This window comes from Onychostruthus taczanowskii, unplaced genomic scaffold (genome assembly GCF_017590055.1).
Source record: "Onychostruthus taczanowskii isolate IOZ18803 unplaced genomic scaffold, ASM1759005v1 scaffold395, whole genome shotgun sequence".
Classification (NCBI taxonomy): domain Eukaryota; kingdom Metazoa; phylum Chordata; class Aves; order Passeriformes; family Passeridae; genus Onychostruthus; species Onychostruthus taczanowskii.
Window position 1 is genome coordinate 1 of NW_024501404.1, and position 23958 is coordinate 23958.

At 50.3% G+C, this 23958-nt stretch overlaps 1 protein-coding gene across 1 annotated transcript; it reads left to right on the forward strand.

Annotated features, from left to right (window-relative positions):
* Window positions 1–96: 96 nt before the first annotated feature.
* LOC121340078 (hydrocephalus-inducing protein homolog) lies at window positions 97–23687 on the forward strand (the record flags this gene model as incomplete). Its single annotated transcript, XM_041412475.1, has 26 exons — window positions 97–222; window positions 479–598; window positions 732–866; window positions 1069–1133; window positions 3282–3406; window positions 3979–4180; window positions 4850–5033; window positions 5388–5487; window positions 5970–6088; window positions 7117–7340; window positions 8200–8267; window positions 8989–9224; window positions 9947–10047; window positions 11217–11352; window positions 11799–11963; window positions 13789–14027; window positions 14381–14636; window positions 15725–15868; window positions 16035–16178; window positions 16667–16980; window positions 17336–17531; window positions 18744–18842; window positions 19530–19739; window positions 20956–21093; window positions 22881–23018; window positions 23658–23687. Coding segments are annotated over 26 exons (4014 nt in total), but the record flags the coding sequence as incomplete, so codon positions are not given.
* Window positions 23688–23958: the final 271 nt, after the last annotated feature.

A 23958-nucleotide genomic window follows, 5' to 3' on the forward strand; every position in this document is an offset into this window, starting at 1 on the left:
CTGTGATCACAAATTATTCATCAGTAGTAAGTGAACAAGAAAAGCCTCCATGAACATGGGCATTTCTGAGACTCTTGCTGGTTTTTTGCCTTTTAGCTGACTCCCTCTGCCTTCCAGAAGGAGATATCTCTCAGCACCAAGGAGAGGCTGGCCATAGCTAAGAAGCTGAGTCTGCCTCAGATTGTCCAGCCTCAAGACAAGCGTGAGAGCTCTCATCACAAGGTAGCCTTTCCCTGGCCTTGCTGTTTGATGTGATAATTGAGGAGAATGCCAAAAGAGCAGCATGGCTTGAGCCTGCTCAGTGTGGTCCAGGAGCTTTTGATCAGCCCAGGGCAGAGGTGGAAGAGCCACTGTTTGCCTGCCCAGTGTGGGTTGGGCAGATGTGCTCACCCAGAGTCTGTACTTCACTGGGGATCAGATCAGAATCTTCCTCGTAGCAGCTGAACCTGTCTCTGCTCTCTCTGGCCTCTCCTTGCAGTTCTTGTCAGCTGACCCAGAGCAGAGATCATTTCAGCCTTGCCCACCAGAGGTGGTGTTTCAGAAGTACACCCCTGGTGAGGTCTATGAAGTGCCGGTGGTTCTGAGGAACAGGGACAAGGTAAGCGCAGGGATGTGGAGGTTTAACGCTGCGCTGGAAGAGGAGAGCAGAGAAAGGTGGTTAAGGATGGCACCAGGGCATGTCCACCTGTCTCCACAAGTGGCAAAACCATCATTCCATGTCTCTCCTGCAGGTTCCTCACTTGGTGAAGGTCACCTTGGAGAGCTCACCTTATTTCCAGCTGGTGGGCCCCAATGCTGTGTGCCGCAAGGTGCCACCGGGCCTCTACACGTCTGTCCGTGTCCTCTTCACCCCTGGGCAGAACAAGGTGAATCGGGAGGGCCCAAGAGATTGGTGTCTTCAGGGGAAAGTGGACCTGCAAGGCTGGATTCAGGGCACCTGGCCTGGGTTTTGAGGGCCTGTTCTGGTTTCAGTGGAGTTGCACAGGATCTGGAACGGGGAGATACTTTTTGCCCATGTTTAAGATGGGGGTAAATGCTCTGTGCTGAGACAGTTTCTTTTCCCCACAGGATTATTTCCATGAGCTCCTCTGCACCACTGAAAGGGAAGAGTTCATTGTGCCAATTTGGGCGGTGTTCTTAGCAGGATGCAGCCTTTGAGCTTTCTGTGTCCCAGCTTTCCTGGGGCGTACTGGAACATGTTGGTAGCTGGCTTGCACCCTCCTGAGCACAAGCAGCTTCTGAACTGCTGACTCAGCACTGTCAGCCAAACAGAGCCATTCTCTGGGAGGCCACAGGCACGTGGCTTTCCAGTGCTCCCTGCATCAGATGCCTCGTGAGCTGCACTGTGGACAGCCTGTGCTGTTCCTGTCAGTCTCAGAAGACAATCACTATTTCTCCTGTTGGCTGAACTGGAGAGGGTAATGCATTTTTGACACCGTATCTGCAAGGAAACCAGTTCAGGTGGCTGGTGGTGAGTTGAGGTTTACTTGATCCCAGAGGTCTTGGTGTAGGAGCTGAGGTCAGGAATGCAGCACAGACTTCTGTCTAACCTGGGGCAGCTGAGTGGCTTTGATTTTTTTTCCCCTGGCAAAACAGAGGTCAAAAGGCAAACTGACTTTTCTGCTGTGAAATGTGAGGGCCTGAGAGGAGTTTCCTCCATAGCCTGCCAAAGCTATTTAAGTAGTCTCCTAGTAAGTAGGCTGCTGCTTTTGACTGTGCAAATATGTAGGCAGGAATGTGGAAATCCGCGCACGGTTTTTCTCTGGGATTTCCAGATCTTGTTTTGTCACCACCAAAATAAATACCCAATAAAGTCTGGTATCCTTTTACAATGTGCTTGCCAGCAGTTCTACTGAGTTCTACATGTTGGATCCTGCTTGAATAGGGATTTAAAGAGTTTCTGAACTTCAGGAATTACATATTGAAGTAGATCAAATAGAGCTTGGGTGCAGTGACAGAGGGAAAGATGGAGCTTGTGAGCTGCTGACTCTGTACAGAATTTTTCAGCACAGAGATGGATCTGCTTGAACCTAACAGACTGAATTTATTAGAATAGCTGAGTGGCTTTGATTTTTTTTCCCCTGGCAAAACAGAGGTCAAAAGGCAAACTGACTTTTCTGCTGTGAAATGTGAGGGCCTGAGAGGAGTTTCCTCCATAGCCTGCCAAAGCTATTTAAGTAGTCTCCTAGTAAGTAGGCTGCTGCTTTTGACTGTGCAAATATGTAGGCAGGAATGTGGAAATCCGCGCACGGTTTTTCTCTGGGATTTCCAGATCTTGTTTTGTCACCACCAAAATAAATTCCCAGTAAAGTCTGGTATCCTTTTGCAATGTGCTTGCCAGCAGTTCTGTTGAGTGCTACAGAGCATGTTGGATCCTGCTTGATAGGGATTTAAAGAGTTTCTGAACTTCAGGAATTACATATTGAAGTAGATGAAATAGAGCTTGGGTGCAGTGACAGAGGGAAAGATGGAGCTTGTGAGCTGCTGACTCTGTACAGAATTTTTCAGCACAGAGATGGATCTGCTTGAACCTAACAGACTGAATTTATTAGAATAGTTAATGCTGTTTGACATCAGCTGTTACACCGTCACTTAAAAGTAATATACATTAAGATTAGAGGATATTTGGGTTTCTTCCTGCACTAAGTGTTAGTGGACATATGAGGCAATTCAATTAGCCATCATTTTTCTGTCTTCCTTGGTGTGGGAAGCAGCTTTTAATGAGATCAAAAATCAAATCCCAAAATCAAAAAAGTTAATAATGGCAGTTAAGGCACCAGTAGACAAAAGAACGTTTGGCTATAGCAGATAACTGTACCATGGGACTTGACGTAGATTGCAGCCTCCTTGCACACAGCATTTACCAAAAGCACAGGTGAATGGTGCTTTGAGAGACTTGGTGATAAAATTGCCAGCTTTGCTCACTTGTCAGCTCTGTTTCTAAATTATGTCAGGAGTACTTGGTCCTTGGTATCCTCATGGCCATAACTTTTGCCCAACTCTGTCAGTAAGGAGAGCTGAAGCCTGATGAAAGTAAGCCAGATGCAAATGACCCTTGAGCCTCATTGCAGAGAGTATGGGGGAGATGAGGTCACAGGATCTTGTGAGGACTGGATCTCCTCACACTAGAGTCAGAAGCTGTTTCTGACCCTGTCTGTTCTGTCTTCTGCTGACTGTGGTTGGTTTGCTCTTTGCTTGCACAAGTGAGCAGAAGTGAACTGGACTGCAAAAGGGATAACATCCCCAAATCTCCACCAAGAGTCCTACTATCTCTGTTGCAGCCCTTTCTCTGTCGTTCCGGCCATGGGAACTCTGGATGTCAGTTACGCCATGAATGTGGCAGTGGAATTTCAGCCACTGCAGACTGGTGACCATTCCGGGTCCCTTGTTGTGCGCTACGACACAGGTAAGTGCTGGGCACTGCACGGGGCACTCTGTGCATCCCTCAGAGCAGAGCCTTTACTAAGCAGAAAGGCTGGCGTGGCCGTGGGTTTAAAGAGGGAGATGATGATAGTTTTCATGGTGTTCATTTTCTAGTCATCTAGTTTGTAGTCATGTAGTCTGTCATCTTGATCCTTGTAGAGCTCAATGTAAATGCCATTTCTAGAGAGCAGGTGTGATATTTGTTGTTTGCATCTCACCTGGGAAAAACTCATCTGCAACAGGAATGGTGAGCTTGAAGTCTGAGCCCAGATGAATCCCAGGAGCTGGCTGGGAATAATGAAGGTTTGAAAGCTCTGGAAATGAGGGAGCCTTTGCTAGGGGTCTGTTCTAGAGGATGAAATGCTGGCAGGTTGTCCAGGATATCATCATGCTGTGCACATGCAGCTCTCAGCTTGTGATACATGTACTGATCCATGGAACTGCTCATTCAGCTAAAAGCTGTGACACTTTCTTCTGTTACCTGTGGTTTGCTCTGTTCCTTGTGCTTCCATCAGCCAGCGAGCTGAACAAAGACTCCCCTCTGCTTTGTTCCAGGTGAAGAGACCCACACAAGCCTTCATGGAAGAGCTGTGGATGTCCCCATCAGGCTGGACAAGAATACTGTGAGCCTTGAGAAGACGTACATCACCATGTCAAGCCGTGCAACCGTGCTCATCCACAACCAGAGCAATATCACAGCCCGCTTCCAGTGGAAGGCTGTTGGTACTCAGGGAGAGGAGGATCAGCTGGAGATGATGTAGGTTTGAAAGATCCATTTCAGTGACATACCTTGCCCAAGGGTAAAACTAACGTATCGCTTCAGGAGATACTGGTGCTGTTGAATGGCTTAGGATAAGTAAACCATCCCATCTCTACCTGCCTTCCCAAACAGTTGTGTGTCAGGAAAAGCTGCCTGATGTGGCTGGTGGATTCTCCCTCAGCTGTGGCAGAGGCTTTGAGCCAGACAGTTCTCTTGAGGGCTGCTGGCTTTAAAAACCTCACATGAGCTTGCAAGTGTGGAGTGAACACGTGACCCTCTGATCCATTTGGGACCCTGTGGCTCAGGGTCAGCCCTTTGTTGCAGCTCCTGCACTTCGACCTTGCCCAAGGGTAAAACTAATGTATGGCTTCAGGAGGTATTGGTACTGTTGAATGTCTTAGGGTAAGTGAACATCACTTGCTGAGAACGCCTTGCTCTTCTGACCCACAGCTTCCAGAGTGAGGTGGCACAGTTCTCTTGAGGGCTGCTGGCTTTAAAAACCTCACCTGAGCTTGCAAGTGTGGAGTGAACACGTGACCCTCTGATCCATTTGGGACCCTGTGGCTCAGGGTCAGCCCTTTGTTGCAGCTCCTGCACTTCCACTTCTCTCTGCAAAGACGTGGCTTATTAAACAACCTGCTGGGTTTGTCTTTCCTATGCCTGCAGGCAGTATCCCAGGATATTTCAGGAGCAAAAGAAGAAGGTGTATGATTTGCTGAAGAAGTCCAGAGCGGGCGTCATTTGCCAAGAACGCCTTGATCTTCTGACCCACAGCTTCCAGAGTGAGGTGGCAAAGATCAGAGAAGATGCCATGCTGTTCTGCGATGATGTTTTCTCCCTTGAGCCAAAGGTAAATGATGGCTGAGAACCTCCCTTTCTGCTTGTCTTCCTCCTCTTCCTCCTCATCCCTGAGTAAGGTCACTTGACTGATCCCTGCCTCAGCTGGCTTTGTGTGCCAAGAGAGAAGTCATCGGGATTCTGGTGAGGTCAGAGAGCTGGTGGCAAAAAGCGTTTCTGCCCTGTGGGCTCCTGTCAGGCAGCAAGAGCCTGACTGAAGCTTGCAAACTGTTGTCAGTGTTATCGATGAGTGTTACTCACTCCTTGCTTGTCACTGATGCTCTAAATAACGGCTTACAGGACTGTGGATGTAAACCAGAAATGTGATGTCTGAAGAGAAATGTCTTGCTGTCTCCTTCTGCTTTAGGAGGGTGAGATCAGGCCGAATTGCTCGGCTGAAATCAGCGTGTTCTTCAAGCCCCAGAAAGCCCGGGTCTATAAGCGAACGGTTTACTGCGACATCTCAGGTACAGCTCCTTCCCCTGCCTCTCTCAGCGCGGTGAAGGCGAGGTGCAAATACTCCCCCAGATCACTGGGCTCCTGTGTCATTGCTGGGAAGGGTTCCATGGTCAGCAGGTCAGTGCTGGCACATGCCCACTGTCCCTGCAGCTTCCAGGGGATCTCCTCTCTTTTGATTTTTTCCCTCTCAGCTGTTCTGAATGCTGCCTGTATTTAGTGTGCTCCTCCTCCCTTGGGAAAAACACTCAGAGGTTGCAGCCAGAAGGAGGAAGAACAAAATTTCTGGCATTTCCTAAAGTTCCACTCTCGACAAAGGCGTAGAAGAAAGGGTGGTCTCTATGGATGTACTGCATCTCCTGAGGGAAGAGAAGGGTCCATATCTTCTCCTGGGACATGATGCAGCTCAGAGTCAGGGACTAGCACTAAGGCAGCCTGGAAAATGCAGGATAGCAGAAGGAATTACTGTACTGAACTAGAAATCTCTCCCCAGGCCGTGAGAAGAGGATGCCCCTGCTCCTCACAGGGGAAGGCCTCGGGCCCCGGCTCCATTTTCACTTTGAGGAACTGGACATCGGGGAGGTTTTTGTCAGATTAACCCACACATATGAGGTGAGCAGCAGGGCTGGGATCCTGGTGGCTCCTAGGGTAGCAGTGAGCCTTGTGGACCTGTGGAATTGCTGGCAACTTGGGTAGTTGTCCAATTTGTGGGATTTCTTGGAATCTTGATCTTTTGGATGGGGTCTGAAAGGTGTGTCTGTTGTTTGTGAAACCCCAGTCCCTGCTTTTGGGCAGTCTTCTTTGGAGATCAGCTGGGAGGCTTCCTGCAAAACCGCTTGACACATGAAACCAACACTGGGTCAGAAAGCTGCATGTTCAGAGGCTTTTGTTCCAGTCCCAGACACAAGGCACCTTTGTGCTCAGGCTGTCCAAAGGCAGCTGGAACAAACTGGCTGCACTTGAGTTCAAGCCCATTGCAGTTTTCAGTCATATCACTCCTGCATGCTGCATATTCGTGGGAGTCAGAGGAAAGCCACCCACCCTCCTGGGTCAGCACTGGTCAAAGCACTTGGCAGTGCTTTCCCTTGCTGACCAGTCCCTCAGCACACTTCAGCCATGATGTACCTCTGGCTCTAGAAAGGGCAAAGTGTTTCTGGGAAGGAAGCAAAGGAGCTTTCTACATCTTTGCTCCTGGTTTCTCCCAGTCCTGCTGTAAACAGGTTGGGCTGCAATGGAAGCTGAAGATGGCCTGCCCATGGTGGGGTTGGACACATTTGAAATCACTGTGGTGATGTCACTGGTAATGCTGTGATGCCCAGTGCTGCTCTTAGGGCCAGCTGTGAATGAACTCGGTGATGCTGAGCAGCCCCTCTGTGCTGCAGGTCAAAGTGGACCGTCTCTGCCAGTGGGAAAACCCCAGAGGGACTCTGGTTATGTGAAGTTATCAGTGCTTTGCATGAAAAACCCAAAGCTATACAAAGTTGTACTTCAAAGTTGTATTTTTTTGCTTCTGTCATGCAGCAGCACAGGGCATCTTCTGTCTTTTACAGGTGTTAATAGTTTAATTTGAAAGTGACTCAGACTTCTGTAAGAAAGGAGGATTCCTCATGTATTTCCACTTTGCTTTTCTGCTGCTGCAGGTGGTCCTGTTCAACAATGGGCCTATTAAGGCTCCCTTCAAACTCATCCCTCCAAGCTCAGCCATGGGCTCCTGCTTCACCTTCCTGCCCCAGGAGGGCATCGTGGCACCCTCCTCACTCCAGGCCATCCAGGTCTCCTTCTGTCCCACCATCCTGGGGGAGTTTGAGGAAGAATTCTCCTTCCATGTGACTGAATCCCCTGAGCCTGTGACCTTGACTGTCAGGTGAGGAGGGCTTTGGGAGCTTGTTGGGCACATCTGTAGCTGTCTCTGGGTAATCATCTCCCATCTACCTCATTTTGTGGTGGAGTAGCGAAAAAAGGTGTTGCCTGAGGTCTTAATCTTGGCTCTGGCATCCCTTTAGTGTGGGGGTGCCTTCTGCCCTGTGTGCTATCCAGGAGTTGGAGTGACACCACCAGCAGGGATCTCCCTCTGCCTTGGGCCATGGCAGGCAGTGGGATGGATCAGCTTTGGGCAGTAGCTGCTCTGGCATTTCCCACCTGAACACCCAGCAAAGCCTCCAGGGCTTTGGAGATGGGCCAGCCTGGGTGATTCTGCACCAGCAGCAGTGTTTTTAAAATCTTCTGTTAACAATCCATCCAAGATGGGCAGCAGCAGCCTCACCTCTCACAGCCATGCTGTGGGGACAAGCTGTGCTCCAAACTCGTGTGCACAGAGTGCTCTGGGACCTCCTTTGCACAGCCAGGAAAGGGCTGATGTGGGAGTCAGGGAACTGTGCAGCAGGAACTGTCCCAAGGACTTGGGCACCATCCCCTGGGCTGGTGCCATGGCAAAGGATAAAATCCTCACTCAGCAAAGGGTAGAGGTGGGAAAAAAGTGATGATAGGGGAAGTAAAAGACTTCAGCTCAAAGGCCTGTCTCAGATAATCTGTCTAGCTGCTGACCATTTTGCTTTGGCTGCCTCCTGTCCACATGGGTTCTGTGCTGAGCACAGGGTGCTGAGTTGATTTGAAACCCAGGGTGGCTCTGGCAGCAGCTTGTATCCACCCTCTCCCTAAGGACCCCCGAACCCTTTGTGATTCCCTTTAACAAAGGGAATCCCTCCCTGCCTTTGTCCTCGCAGGGGCTACGTGATCGGACCGACTTTCCATTTCGATGTGTCCGCCCTCGACTTCGGTGACATCTCCTTTGGTGAGTGTGCCCTGGGCTTGCACCACAGTGCCAGAGGCTGGTGTGGTGCTGAAATTGAGCACTTGAACCTAAGAGCACTCATCACTCATGTTCCTCCACCACAGCCTCTTCAGGATGTAAATTCCAGGGCTGTTGGTGCCTCAGGTACCCCTTTGCCATCATGAGATCAAACAGGAGCAAAGTAATAACAAGTCAGCATCACTGTTTGGCCACTTCTTGTTTCCTTTTAGTAAGTGGCACAATAAAGAAAGGCACCAGGCAGGAATATGGTTCTGTAAGAGCAGATTCATCCTGCTTAATCTGATTTCATTCCTAGGGTTGCTTCAGCTGGAGGCAGCTGTTTTATTTTTGTTTCTTTTAACTGTTCTGCTGAATGATGTCTACATGTGCTTACCCCAGTGGCATTTGAGATTGTGACATCCTTTTTGTGCCTCTTTTGCCTCCCTGCTGGAGTCACTGTTGATAGGCACAGAGAAGCCCTGGGCTGTGCCTGCAGCTGGGTTTTTCTCCCCATCTGGGTTTAAATGACTCTTGGTAAGCAGGCTAGGAGATGTCTCCTCCACACACAGCTGGCCAGCCAAGCCATAGATCCACTGCAATGAGCTGTAGTTCAGATAACAAAGAAGTAAAATCCAAGCACAGGATTTTATCCTACCAGGATATTCACACCAGGAATCATGAGATATTGATGCCTAAATGGATATTTGTGTCATTTTCTTAGGTTTTCCTCGCACCTTGAACTGTTGCCTGTTTAACACCTCCCTGACACCCATAGACTTCCACCTCTACATTCCTGGGGATGGCTTGGGAGAGCCCAGTGTTGACAGCTCTACTCAGATACTCAGATGCAGTAGCCAGTCTTGGAGGAAGGAAGTTCGAGGTCTTAGGAGGCCAAGGGAGTTTGACATAAGTCCCTGCAGGGGGACCGTCCGTGCCCTGGGATCCCAAGATATCAAGGTATGGGAAGAGTCCAGCCCGTGGGGCTGAAGCTTCACTGAGTGTGGGAGGGCTTTAGCTCTGGTGCCAGCTTTGAGCATCGTGGGAGTGAGAGGTCTGCACTGCTGTGAGGCCTCTGCTAGCTGGGTTACCCGAGATGTTCCTCAAGGAGCACTGTTTTGTTTCCAAAATCACAAGCTGAGATCACATACCATAGGTTAAGTCCTGAAGACATTCTTGTGTTTTTGAGAGGATTTATTTGATTGGAAGTGGGCAGAGGAAGGGAAAACAGAAGGTTGCTATTAAAGAGAGAGCTATTATTGTAGAAAGTAGTTTTCTTTTCTTCCTGGTCTTGTTTCTCATCTCCTGGGCAGCAGATGAGTTGTATTCAGTGCAGGGATCTTCAGTGGGGACAGAAAATACTCTGCAGCCACAAAGTGCCCAGCATCTGCTGGGCTGCACTTTGCCCTCAGCTTCCTGCTGTAAAGCTGGACTTGTTCCATTCAAGACAACAGACTTCTTCTGCATTTATGTCATTGTAGTCAGGTGAAAAAATTAGTCCTCTTAGCAAATCTGATATTGCCAGAGGGCTTTTTTTACTCTCAAAGTCTGTTGCTCTACTTATAGGAAAGCAAAATTCTCCCTTTGTCTACCATGGAACAAGAATTGGAGGCCAACACACATGGGTGATGAGATTTTGGGAGTGAGAAAATACTTGCTGCACTTCTTTTCTCTTCTACCAGGTCACCCTGTGTTCCAACACCGTTGGAGAGTACAAGCTGTGGCTGGTGCTGGATGTGGATGATGTCGGCGAGAAGGTGTTGGCACTGCCCCTCACAGCCAGGTACCAACACCTTTCCTGCACCTGCTTGTCTTTGCTCGTGCATCCAGCACACTGCCTGGCTGCAGCTCCAAGGAGAAATGTTGCTTAATGAGCTGGATGTGCCCATCTAGACATGAGAACAGTGCTAGGAAAGCAGCCCATAGTGAGACGCCCCGCTGCTGGCAGCCAGGCATGGCCCTAGGCCTTTTTCTAAAGGGAGCAGGAATAACATTAATTGTTGGCCTGGGGTTTGGTGCTTGAGCTGGAACAAATTTCCAAAGGGTTGCCTGTCCTTCTTCCTGCAAGTGGTGAACTTGTGCTGGCTTGTGACCCCCCTGCAGCAGTGGTTGGGAACACAGTGAGCAGCCTGCTGAGGGCTGGGGCCTGGTTCACTTCAGCAGTGCCTGTGCAGTGGGGAAGAGGCTCCAGGCAGGAGTGGGGAGAGCAAAAGATCTTACAAAGAGGACTGTAGTCCTTGATGTGGCAGGTCAGCTCAGATTTCGCTGCTTCCCTCTTGCTCTTTTGAGTAATGTTCTCAGAGTTGAGACCAAAAGTCGTTCTTGCTGCAGCAGAATTCCATCTGCTGTGCTGCTGAGGGTGTCAGTGGAATGCCAAGAGGGATGCAGTTCTGTGGTGCCTGGGCTGCCATTTTGTCAAGCAAGTGCAAATGGGGACAATGTACTGGTGCTGTTCTCTGTCCCAGGCAGAGCCATCCAGGCAGTGCCTGGGCTGCCATTTTGTCAAGCAAGTGCAAATGGGGACAATGTAAAGAATTGAGGGAGCTGTAGGAACTGGAAGATCCCCTGCACTGCAGGCCTTGTGCCCTCCACTGCTGGAAGAGATGATTCAGTTTTCAGGCAGGACAACAGTGCTGTAGAAGAAAAGGGAGTAATTGCCACTGATACACTGGAGTCTTGTGTTCCTTGAGCGTGGGTGGGCACTGGTCCTCATTGGAAAGGCTCCCCCAGAGCTCATGGAGCACTGGGACTGTTACAGGAGTCCTTGCAAGTGTCCTGGGGCAAAGAAGAGGCAAAACTGCCAAGACAGCTCTGGACTACTGTATAGGACTACTCTACTACTCAATATATTAGATTTGACAAATATCTTAGGCTCCATTGCATGCTCTTGGAGGAAAAAGTTCTCCATGCTCTCAGTATCTCTGATTCCCTTGGGGTCATTTCTTTGCCCAGATGCATCGTTCCTCCACTGCGAGTGCTCAACCCTGTGCTGGACTTGTACTACTGCTTTTTAAAGACCCGCTATGATGAGAAGCTGACCCTTGTGAATGACAGCGACTTTCCTGGCTGCTACTGTGTTCTCCCTCAGGTTTGGCCTTGCCTCCATCTCCTCCCCTCAAATGTTCCTGAGGGGGTTATTAGGGGAATAAGAGGGTTTGGATAAGACCTTGCTTATTTCTCTTCAAAGCTAAAGGTTTTCTGAGAGCAGGAACCTAAATACAACCTTCAGGAAGCAGTTTAACATCTTGAGGAAGATGTTTAGATTCTAGTCCTTGACTTGTTTTCAAGTGGGAGAGCTTAGAGGGCAGTGAAAATCTGATGCAAGGAGGCTGTCAGCACCAAAGTGGGTGTCTGTGGATGCAGCAACTTTTGGACCCCCTGGGGATGCTCAGCACCTACACCTTGCATCTTGATTTTGCCTTTTTGCTTTCTCCTGACAATTTTTAAAGTGTGTGGGAGTTGCTGTTTTGGTAGACGTTAAGGAGTTTAAAGTTTTCTCAGTTCTGAAGTTGCTTTTGATTCTGTCCCTTCCAGGAACACAGGGAGGAGGCTGCTGTGTGGTACTCCAGCTCTGCGCCGTCTGGGATTATCGAGGCTCACAGCTCGGTGCAGATCCCAATTGCATTTGAGCCCCAGTTGCTGGGAGAGTGCAACATCACTGCTGAGATTGCCGTGTTTGGGAGAGCAGGATCCCCACTGGTGAGAGCAAGGGGAGATGTGTGCCTTGAGCAGCTCATCCCAGTAGGGTGTAAACTGCACGGGATTCTTCCAGGAACTTGTGCTATATGGCTGTGGGCAAGGACAGAAGGGATTGGTGGCACAAGCAGCAGCTTATGCCTAGGAAAAAGTGGAAGCCTCATAGGTGGTAATCTCAGTGCCTGACCCAGCATAGAGTTACAAATCTGGGAGATGGGATAACAACCCCAGTCTGAAAGCCAGACCAGTCTCTGTGTCTCCTACTCTGCCGTGTTTTCAGATGAACACAAGTGCTGCTTCATTACAACTGTTCAGCATCACACAGGGACATCCCTGAATCCTGCCAAAGCAAACACTGAAGGAATGTTTTGTGCAGAGCTGGACTGAGGCTTCTCTGAAAGCCAGGTCCCTCAGAGCTGAGAAATAGCCATCATATCTCCTCAACAAAAGCCCAGCCAAAACTAGATGTATGTCCACACAACTTGCACCTGGAGCACAGACTTTGCTTGTTTTTTCCACCAAGTTTGGAAATGGATAAGGCAAGCAATTCCTGAACTAAAGCCTCCTAAAAGAGCACTCTGAAGATTCTAAAGAAGGTTCTAAAAGAGCTCCTAAAAAAGGCATATAACAGCAAGAGTGACTACAAAATACAGGCCCAGTCTGCCAGGCACGGCTGCTCTTCATCCCTCCACAGTCTGGTTTGTGACATGAGCACCCCAGCAAAGCCAGCAGTGCTGCAGGATGTGTGGGGTGTGTGTGTAGCAGTAACACTGAGGACAAAGTTGCTGTCTGCTTTTGTTCTCCTTCCTGTGTGCCACATTGACTGTAACGCTGCTGAGCAGGGCTGTTCTTGCCCCTTTTAAGAATACTGTAGATGAAGGGTTTGTGTGTTTTTATAAGCCTTTTCCTCAGTGAGGATCTATCCCATTGTCACGCACTAACTAAAGCTGGCTCAGGCATCCTCCAGGTGCTATTCTGCCCATCTCCAAAGGGCTCTGCCCTGCCTCTGCTGCTGCTGCCCCACTGTCACCTAGAAGCACAGCCAGCTGCTGAGGCACAGCTGCTCCCTCCAGCTTCTTCTTCCAGGGAGCCTTGGGCAGCATCAGCCAGGCTGCAGCCCCCTGGGCCTCCTTTCTCCCAGAGGAATAAAAGATCTGTCATCATGCAGGACTTTTGTTCCTTCCTCTTGAGGTACCAGCCATGGTAAATAGTTTCTGGCTCTTCTTTGCACAGTCATGTATGTCCCAAAGGGATGTGCATTTCTGGATGCTGCTCCTTCTGACTGAAGGTAATTCTGGCAGCTGTCAATGCCTTTCCCTCAAGTCAGACATCACTAAAGGTTTTACATCATGGAGGCTGGTTGAGACTTTGGGATTTTGCTCAGCTGGTTTGCAGTTATTCTTCAGGCTCTCAGCAGTGCCCTCCAGCTGTGTGGCTGCTGGGCTGGGATTTGAGCAGTCCTGCCTTCCTCCAGCCGTGAGCCTTTGTGCAGACCCAGCTCTGCTGTAGGGAAGCCAGCAGAGAGTAAACAGCTTCCCTTGGCAAGCACTCCAGAGAGAGCTGGCAGGGGGAATTGCCTTCTCCTGAGGAGGAGCGTCCCTTGGGTTGAGCAAAACGGGGCTAATGACCTGAGTGTGTTAAAGGAAGGTAAAATACAGGTTGTATAAGCTTTTGGGGAGTTGCTGTGCTGGACACCATAGCTTACATTTAGGGAAATTAAACATTTATGGTTTTTATACTCACCTCTTTAGCCTTCCTCTTTCCTGCACCTCACAGCAGAGTGGGGTCCATGGCTTCCATCTAAGTTTGTGTTTGGCTTGTCTTACAGGCTGGGAAATGCTCCTGCTGGAGGATTGAGCCCAGTAAAGGAGTGGTCCCCCCTAAACGTGAGATGTCCGTGGCTGTCATAGCAAACCTGAATGACACAGTAAAATTCCAGGAGGAGGTGAAGGTGTTCATTGACAACACCTATATGACCATCATCTCTCTCCAAGCTGTGGGCACTGGCACCACAATTGTCACGGACAAACCTCTCATGCCGAAGCTCGACTTGAAGTCCCAGTTCAGGTAGGAGGCTCTAGAAACTTCCACATCTCCTGTGCGTTCAGCAAGGAACAATTTTTCCATAGTCCTTCAGGCTAGATCTTCCATACTCAAGGTCCCAGCTCTGTTTCCCTGAAGCCACAGGAATTCCTTTAGAAATATGTCATCCGAGAGTTGCTAGATATCCTGGAAAGCCACAGAAATGGAAAAGCTGGAAGACCTGGCAGGGCTGAAGCTTTGAGCCTGGGCAGCCTTTTGGGTAGAGGTTTTATTGCAGAGTGTGCAGTCAGGGAATGGCAGCAGGGTGAAGCTGAAGCTGAGTGATGGCAGGGCAATAACAGCTCCCATGACATTGTCCATCTCTGCTTCTCTTCTAGCTTTACTCCCTGCTACTTCCACTTCAAAATAACAAACAGAGGACGACGCGTGCATCGGCTGTACTGGAGCACCGAAGGTTTCCACATGTTCGGGCACCGTACTCGTGCCCGTGCCCTCGGTGGCACCAAAAGCAAAGGTGCTTCCCCGGTGCCCAGACCTGGCAGCCCCGTGTTTAAGATGCGGCCGCCGCAGGCGGACCTGAGGCCGGGCCAGAGTGTGGACATGGTGCTGGAAGGCTGCTCCAGCACTGCCCAGGTGAGGCCCCTGCCAAGGGCTGAGCCTTCCCCATCCCATCCCCTCCACTGCGGCTTCTTCTGCAGCTCCTTGACATTGCCTGGGACAAGGAGCAAGTGACTTCAAGAAACTGTTTTAAGGCCATTGTTGCCAGTTGCTTTCCTTGCTGGCCACCATCAGTTGCTAAGGCTCTTTTGTGTTTCCCTAGCTACCGTAAACCCAACTTGCTGATCCCAAAATGCAGGCTGAAGGAAGTACTGCTCCTTCAGGCAGACAGGGCTTACCTGTGTCATGTGCTGAGGCAGAAAGGAAGAGCAGAGCAAAGAAGTTGCACTTAGATTAGAAGCCCAGGCAGGAAGCAAATTAAATACTGTCAAGTGGTTTTTCTGAGAGAAGCAGGGAGTAAAACAAAAGCCCTGTGAATGGCAAGAGTGTCTGGGAGCAGCATTCTAGAAGCCCAGGAAGGAAGCAAATTAAACTACTGTCAAGTGGTTTTTCTGGGGGAAGCAGGGAGTAAAACAAAAGCCCTGTGAATGGCAGGAGTGTCTGGGAGCAGCATTGCTTTTCCTCTGAAGACAAACATGGGCACAGGGCTGGTCTAGCTCTGAGTCCTGGAGGGGGAAAACACAGTGTGCCAGCTCTGATGATCATTGTGATGTCCATCCAGGCAGGAAACTGTTCCCAGGGATCATCAGAATTGACAAATTGACTTTGGTCAACTTTTCTATTACTGCTGCCCCAGTCTCTCAGCCAACCCTGGTGTCCCAGGGACAGCCACGTTTTGCAGAACCCCTGGAGAGGGGGAGATTTTAGCAGAGTCTGGGAGCGTTCTCCTACCTGGACCTTCCTTTCCAGGGGAAATGGAACTCTGCAGAGAAGCTGCCAGCTAAGTCTGGTATGCATTCCCTGGCTGCAGGGCCCCTGGGCACAGATATTTAGAATAAATAGGTGGGAGCACAGAAAGAAAACAGAGCTATTGAGGAGAGCAGAGACTAATTACAGTCCCTAATAATAAGTGACAGGAATAGGGCCCATGGGTGGGTAGCAAGCCAGTGTGGGGTGTTGGGCCTGCCAGCACACACTGGGAGACAAGTGAATCTTGTGTGCAGGAGGTGAAGGAGCGGCTGCTGTGTCACGCTGTGGTGGGGAAAGATATAGCAAAGAAACAGATAATGCAAGTGGATGTCATCTGCAACTTCATTTGCCCTGCTCTGCAAATGTCTTCCAGAGCAATCACTTTCCATGTGGAAAAGGTAAGTCTCCAGATTGCATCCTGGCATTTAAAGGTGTAACTCTTAAATTGGCTGGAAGTAAATAGAAATAGATGCATTTCTGGGGTTGGAAAATGTGAAATGCATTGGAAGGGGAAGGAGATCTATGGCACTTGAGGTTGTTTTCCCTTGTCTCCTGTTTCTGTAGAAACCCAGTGATGTCCTGGTGCGGCAGTACAAGCCTTTGACTTTAAAAAACACCAGCTCCCTGCCATTCAGAATTGTGCTGGACTTGAAGCAGCCATTCCTGATCTGCAATGTGGACCGGCAGCCCTTCCCTGCACATTCCAAGGTGAGCCTCTGTGGGCTTGTTCAGTGGGGTCTGAGGAGGAGTGATGTGGTGGTGCACTTCTGCTGGGAGGTCCTTGAGGTGAGAAGTTTATTCTGTGGTGTCAGCAGTGGATTGGCCTGAGCTGAATCAGCAGAGCTGCTGAAGGAATCAAAATCTTACCTGAATTGGTAACATCCATGCTGGCTGTAAAACATGAGGAGAGGGGAGCAGGAAAGCAGATCGAGGCAAGCCATGCAGCAAAGGTGTCTCCTGGAAAGCGTGCCAGCTCTCCAGCAGCCACCCCCTTGTATTGCTGCTGAGCACAGGAACGGGAGCCTGCGGGAATGCTGGGCTGGACTGTGGTGCCTGCAGTCAGATCCCTGCTGTAGAGCAATGAACCAAGAACTGAGAAGCCCGTGCTGGGGTCACACTGAGCCTTTACTGTTTCCTGCTGTCAAGACCTTGGGACATCATCCACAGGTGATTAATTACTGTTCATGTCCTTGCAGCCTATAACACTGGATGCAGGGGAGGAACTTCATCTCTACATCCAGTTTAACCCAGCTTATAAGAAGAATCTGAACAGCTGGGTGGCAAAGAGGGTTCTCAGGGTGCGCTTCATGGAGCATCCTCGTAAGGAGAAGATCACTGTTCGGGGAGAAGTCTGCTTCCCGAATCTCCGTCTCCAGGCCAAGGCCGTGGACTTTGGCTGCATCATAAACGACACTGAACAAGTGCTGTACATGGAGATGACCAACTGCAGCCCACTGCCCGTGGAATACCACTGGTCATTCCTGACGGATAGCCCGGTGAACACCATAAAGTAAGAGCATCATCCCTGTGCTGCTCCGAGCATGGACCTGCTCCAGCCTGGTTTTGGAGTGGCTGTTACTGAGCTCACCACACCAGCACCCAGCCAGGGGCCGCATGGGAATGAGGAGCTGCTCTTGCAGGCACCTCTCTCTCCTACTGCAGGTCCACCATCATAGTTATGTTATTTTCCAGGTACATCCAACATAACCATCATAGTTATGTTATTTTCCAGGTTCATCCCTTCACCACCTAAATTCAAACCCCAGTCATCAAAGAAGAAGGCAGTGTTTCCACGAAGATACTCCAAGACTGTAAGTGTGGATGGGCCAACCGAAACCCCAGAAACAATGCAGGATTCTGCCCAGGAGAACTCTGACCGAGAGGATTCTGCTCAAGAGGACTCTGAGCAGGAGCCATCAGATGTATTCTGCCCAGGAAGTTTCTTATGAGGAGGATCCTGCCCGGGAAGATCCTGCCCAGGAAGATCCTGCCCAGGAGGATTCTGCTCAAGAGGACTCTGAGCAGGAGCCATCAGATGCAGAGGATTCCCTGAAAACTGAGGTGGATTTTCTTGTGCACCTACCCTTGCTTTGCCTCCTCAACTGGCCACCAAAAAGTCATACTTGTGCCAACCGAAACTGAGGTGGATTTTCACGTGCACCTACCACTTGCTTTGCCTCCTCAACTGGCCACCAAAAAGTCATACTCGTGCCAACCTCCCTTTTTGCTGCCCTTCTGTCCTGTGCCCTGAAAGTGGCAGCTGGACATGGGGAGTCTGGGGAGGTAGAAACAGGAACGTTTTGCTCACAGAAGCTCACTCAGACCCTACAGACCTATGCTGAGTTTGGGATTTTTTGGCTTATTTTCTTTACAATGTAACATGAGGTCTTTATCTGCATCATGATGAGAAGGCTTCCAGCTTCCCATGTGTGTCAATCCATGAAGAGTCCTGATCTCCACGGACCCCCTTCCCAACCCAGCCAGAGCGCTCACATCTCTGCCTTCACCCGAAAGCTGCTATTGCAGTGACAGCTGCAGAGCTGTCTTTTATAAAGCAAGAGTTTGCAAAGTCACTGTCTCTTCCTCCAAACAAGGAAAAGGCCTTTGATCTGCCAGCTTGCCTGGTGAACATTAGTACTTTGCAGTGAGAAGTGGCCCCTTGTTCTGCATCAGGGGGAACAGAGGCTGCTCAGGTGGCAATAAAAAAAAGATGTAAGGAAGCAGAAGAGTTTCTCAAAAACCCAGTACTGGCATTAAGTTTAAGGAGAAGGGTTGTACCTGCTCACACACAAATACCAGTTGTTTCTACACTGCACAGTTTTTCTGAATCACGAGAAACAAAGCCCTGTAGGTGCAATGAACAATGTGGCTGAATGTTTTCAAATAGAAGCACAAAATCATCTTCATTTCCTGGTTATCGCCATGTGTACACAAGTAAATCAGGGAAATTCAAGTGGCCATCCTGGAATCCTAGAATGGTTTGGCTGAGAAGGGACTTTCAGAGATGATGCAGTTGCAACCCTCCCTGCCTGAGTGCTGGGGGCACCCAGTTCCCTCATGCAAGTTGGATGTAGGAAGTGCAGATGGAGCCCAGGTCTCATCTGTGGGTGGGCTTGGACCCACACTTGACTGATGGCCTGGACATTTTCACACTTGATTTGTGCCCAGGTCCCTTTTCAGCTGCTCCTGGTGTGGTGAGGTGGTGGAGCCTGCAGCAGAGTGATCTTGCTCAGATCAGCCAGCTCACTGCAGCCCGTGGTGCTTGTTTTCCAGGTGCTGTCATCCACTCCTGGGGAGTCTCAGAGCCTGGTGAGGATGAGGGGATTGAGTCAATTCTCAGAGATGGAGCACCCCAACGTGGGAATGCTGGAGGTAATTAGGAATTTGTCTCATGTCCATGTTTCCAATGTGGGAAGCAGTTCTGTAGCCCCACTGCCACTGGTGGCCCTCAGCATTGCTCACAGAGGGGCCTCACATCCCTCCAAGTCCATCACAAAGCTCTGCTGAAGCTAGTGGTCACTGGAGAGGCCATGTGGGATGTTTTGTAGGGCTGCCCCAGGATGCTCCCTATGCAGCACCTGTGGAGGGCACTGCTCCCATTTACCTCATCGGGTGGTTGACAGGACATTTTTGTAGGAGCTTTGGCTTGAGAGAACAGCTTGAGAGAGCCGCATATAAGTCAGAGAGGGAGAAAGGCCTCAGAAGTCAGATGAGCCTTCCCCCTCTCCAAGGGCTCCCACCTCCATGTCTGCTGTTTTTCTGGAGGCAGTGAGAAGTGTTTCCAAAGACAACTTCTGCAGTAGAGAGAATTTTCTGCTGCCAGGAGACATTCCAGTTGACTTTAATGTAGGGTATACTCATGGAGAAGTGATTATGGGAGAAGATTTTCCCACATGGTCCCTCCACTAGTCAGTGGCATGGACACAGGATGAGATTAGGATGATTCTGGCTGTGTTTGGGGAATAGGCCCCTGCAGCTATGACTCTATTTCAAGACACAGCTGCTCTTCTGCATCCATTTCCACTCTCAACATGTCGATCTCTCCTCCCCTCCCTCCAGGTTTTTGGTGTCCTGCCACTGTGGGGTGTGCTGCAGCCAGGACAGAAAGAGCAGGTCACCTTTACCTTCTTTGGCTACGCCAACATCATCGCCCGTGCCACGGCGCTGTGCCGTGTGAAGGGAGGCCCCACCTATGAGGTGGTGCTGACCGGGCAGGCTTCATGCCCCAGCTACCAACTGGTCGTGGAGGAGATTGACTGGGGGCTGCAGGTACCACAGGCTTCTCCTGGCACAGCTCCTTGTCTTGGCATCATGGCCACCTCGATCCCAGGCTCTCTCCCTCCCTTCTCAGCTGCTTTGCTGGCTCTGGGGCTTAGAATACAACTTGTGAGAGATATGTCCAGCATCCAAGCTGGTTTAAAATGGCCATCTCCACCCCTGCTCTCCCTTCCCCCCAGCCCAGGGACATGGCACTGTCCTCCTCATGCACCTAACACTGCCTCCTGGGGAACATAAGGGTCCCAGTGAAGATGTCTGGAGGGACATGTCCCTGAGATATCCCTCCACTGATCCGCTCCTAAAGCTTGAGCTCCAAGGAGATGCTTTTATCTAATGCTCTTGTTTGATCCACAAAATAATCCAGGGAGGAAGCTGGGCTTTCAGTCACTTCAGTAGCTGAAAACAATGTCCAAGAATAATCCCCACTTCTTTTCAGTTTAAAGTCCACAGATACTTCCAGTTGCTGGCACTGCCTGTGTTGTCCTGTGTGTCTCTCTTGTCAGCTGTATGTTTCTTGCCAATATTTGCGTGCAGGTGCCTTTTCTTCTGGAATGCCTCTCAGAAATGCACTAACTTTTAGGTACAGTTAAATGGGGACAAAATTGTCAAAGCAAAAGAAAACTGTTCATTAGTAACGCTCCAGCTGAGCCAGGCGTGTGTTTCCCTGCCCACAGAGACGAGCAAACACATCCTCTAACAAAAAGTCAATCTTTCTGTCCCTTTTGTAGCCAGCTGGGACAGTCCCTGTCCCCTTTCCCCTTGGAGGGGTACTTGGGAACTTCCATTCTCTCTGACTGCCAGCTTTTCTGTCCCCTCCCCTCTCAGCCTCCTTCCTTTGGGTCAGGTCTTCAACCCCATCCCTCTGCCAGCTCACATAAGAGAAGACAAAATAACCTGAACAAAATCCAAACCACAAACAACAAAATTGTTGTAGAACCAACAACTTTCATTCTTGAACTTCATAACCTTTTGACTTCATCTCACACATACCACTGCCACCTCCTCCGTTTCTCCTGGCTGTTGGTGACCCCTCAGAGTGCAGAGGACCTGATCCCCTGGTTCATTTATTACTGGCCTTGACCACCTCTCTCTCTGTAGTTGTGTGGTTGCATTGTGGCTGTGTGCTTTCAACGCCATAAAAGAGGAAGATTGCCCAGCATCAGGCCTGTATCTGTGACTTCTCACTCCTCTGTCCTCCTCTCTCCAGATGTTCAACAAAGTCCTCAAAGCAGAGATCACCCTGCGGAACACCGGCGTTATGAAATTCACCTACGTGGTGCCAAACTCCAGCACTGGCACTGCAGCAAAGCCTCTGCCCGGGGTGCCCGTGGTCGTGCCCCGCAGAGTGAGTAGCACAAGTCATTGGCTCTGGCCCTGTGTCAGGCAGCCCAGGAGAGAATTAAAAGAAACAAGGGGGAAAAGAGAGGGGAAAAAGTGGGGGGGAAAGCCCAAACCCAGCCCTGAGGGATAGGGCTGTAAGCAATTACTGCTGGGGACAGAGAGATCAAGCAAGTACTCACCTAACAGACTCCCCCGTGGCCTTGGCTGGCAGGTGCCACTTACCAGAGACAGAAGTGCTCAGCTGTCTGGCTGTGCTGATACTGGAGTTGGGTACTGCTGGCTCTTCTGAAGATCACTTTCTTCCTTGTCCCTGCCTCCCTGCTGCCAGCACTAAGCAGTTTTTACATATTCCTTGCTTGGGCTTGAAGCTCCTTTACCAGAAATTGCACAGCCTCTGTGCTGGTCCCTCCCTCCTCCAGCTTTGCTTCTCTGCAGGAGCTTTGTGGGGCAGTGAGGGGAGCAGAGAGGAGCAGGGCTGAAAGAGCATGGAGAAGAGGCTGCAGCATCCCCCCATCCTAGCTTCTCAGTCCTGCCTGGATGTCCTGGAGCTTCAGCAGTATTCCTGCCTTTGGCCCCCTTTGGAATGGGAAGGGGTGCTGCGGTGCCAGATTTCTTCAGCCCGACTGGCTCCTGACACCCCCAGATAGCTGTGGAATCCGGGGTGTGGCTGTAGGGCACAGCTGCCCTAGGCACGGGTGGACTGCGTCCAGGGCAGGGATAAGGAACAGGGAGAGGTCTTCTGTATGTTTTCTAAAGGTGTTTATTCCCCAGAGGGTCAGGGACAGAAAGACACTCAACAAAGGCATACATCAACTTATACATGGTGCAGGTCCCAGGGGAGGATACACTCTTTAGCCAACTGGGAGAAATTGGGGGTGGGACACAAGTGGGAAATACAATGTCTAAACCAATAGGGGATTACAGAGGAGGAGAATAACTGAAACAAACCAATGGGGCCTCGAAGGATACAAAATTCAGAGGGAAGTTTCTAGAGAAAGGAACAGGCATGGGAAGGGATTGACATTCAGTGGGAGGAGGAACAGGGAACAAAAGGGCAGGTCTTTGGGGAGATGGACAACTAGGGCAAAACCAACAACACAGGGGGAAAGAAACAGCCCACTGGTAATAAAATATGCCATAAGAATACAAAATGGGTGGGGGTGGGGTTTATAAAACTGACTACTAGGACCCAATTACAATCCAAAACACACACGGCAACCAAGGGGAAGCCAAATGGCTTTCTCATTATTTCCCGTATGTCCTGTGCAAGGGTGACGACAAAAAGGCCATCTTTCTTTTCCCTTTGTACCTGGCTGGGACAGTCCCTGTCCTCTTTCCCCTTGGAGGGGTACTCAGGAGCTTCCATTCTCTCTGACTGCCAGCTTTTCTGTCCCCTCCCCTCTCATCCTCCTTCCTTTGGGTCAGGTCTTCAACCCCATTGCTCTCCCAGCTCACAGCAGCACCAACAAACCAACCTGAACAAAATCCAAACCACAAACAACAACATTGTTGTAGAACCAACAACTTTCATTCTTTGACTTCATAACCTTTTGACTTCATCTCACACATACCACTGCCACCTCCTCTGTTTCTCCTGGCTGTTGGTGATCCCTCAGAGTGCAGCGGACCTGATCCCCTGGTTCATTTATTACTGGCCTTGACCACCTCTCTCTCTGTAGTTGTGTGGTTGCATTGTGGCTGTGTGCTTTCAACGCCATAAAAGAGGAAGATTGCCCAGCATCAGGCCTGTATCTTCTGTGACTTCTCACTCCTCTGTCCTCCTCTCTCCAGATGTTCAACAAAGTCCTCAAAGCAGAGATCACCCTGCGGAACACCGGCGTTATGAAATTCACCTACGTGGTGCCAAACTCCAGCACTGGCACTGCAGCAAAGCCTCTGCCCGGGGTGCCCGTGGTCGTGCCCCGCAGAGTGAGTAGCACAAGTCATTGGCTCTGGCCCTGTGTCAGGCAGCCCAGGAGAGAATTAAAAGAAACAAGGGGGAAAAGAGAGGGGAAAAAGTGGGGGGGAAAGCCCAAACCCAGCCCTGAGGGATAGGGCTGTAAGCAATTACTGCTGGGGACAGAGAGATCAAGCAAGTACTCACCTAACAGACTCCCCCGTGGCCTTGGCTGGCAGGTGCCACTTACCAGAGACAGAAGTGCTCAGCTGTCTGGCTGTGCTGATACTGGAGTTGGGTACTGCTGGCTCTTCTGAAGATCACTTTCTTCCTTGTCCCTGCCTCCCTGCTGCCAGCACTAAGCAGTTTTTACATATTCCTTGCTTGGGCTTGAAGCTCCTTTACCAGAAATTGCACAGCCTCTGTGCTGGTCCCTCCCTCCTCCAGCTTTGCTTCTCTGCAGGAGCTTTGTGGGGCAGTGAGGGGAGCAGAGAGGAGCAGGGCTGAAAGAGCATGGAGAAGAGGCTGCAGCATCCCCCCATCCTAGCTTCTCAGTCCTGCCTGGATGTCCTGGAGCTTCAGCAGTATTCCTGCCTTTGGCCCCCTTTGGAATGGGAAGGGGTGCTGCGGTGCCAGATTTCTTCAGCCCGACTGGCTCCTGACACCCCCAGATAGCTGTGGAATCCGGGGTGTGGCTGTAGGGCACAGCTGCCCTAGGCACGGGTGGACTGCGTCCAGGGCAGGGATAAGGAACAGGGAGAGGTCTTCTGTATGTTTTCTAAAGGTGTTTATTCCCCAGAGGGTCAGGGACAGAAAGACACTCAACAAAGGCATACATCAACTTATACATGGTGCAGGTCCCAGGGGAGGATACACTCTTTAGCCAACTGGGAGAAATTGGGGGTGGGACACAAGTGGGAAATACAATGTCTAAACCAATAGGGGATTACAGAGGAGGAGAATAACTGAAAC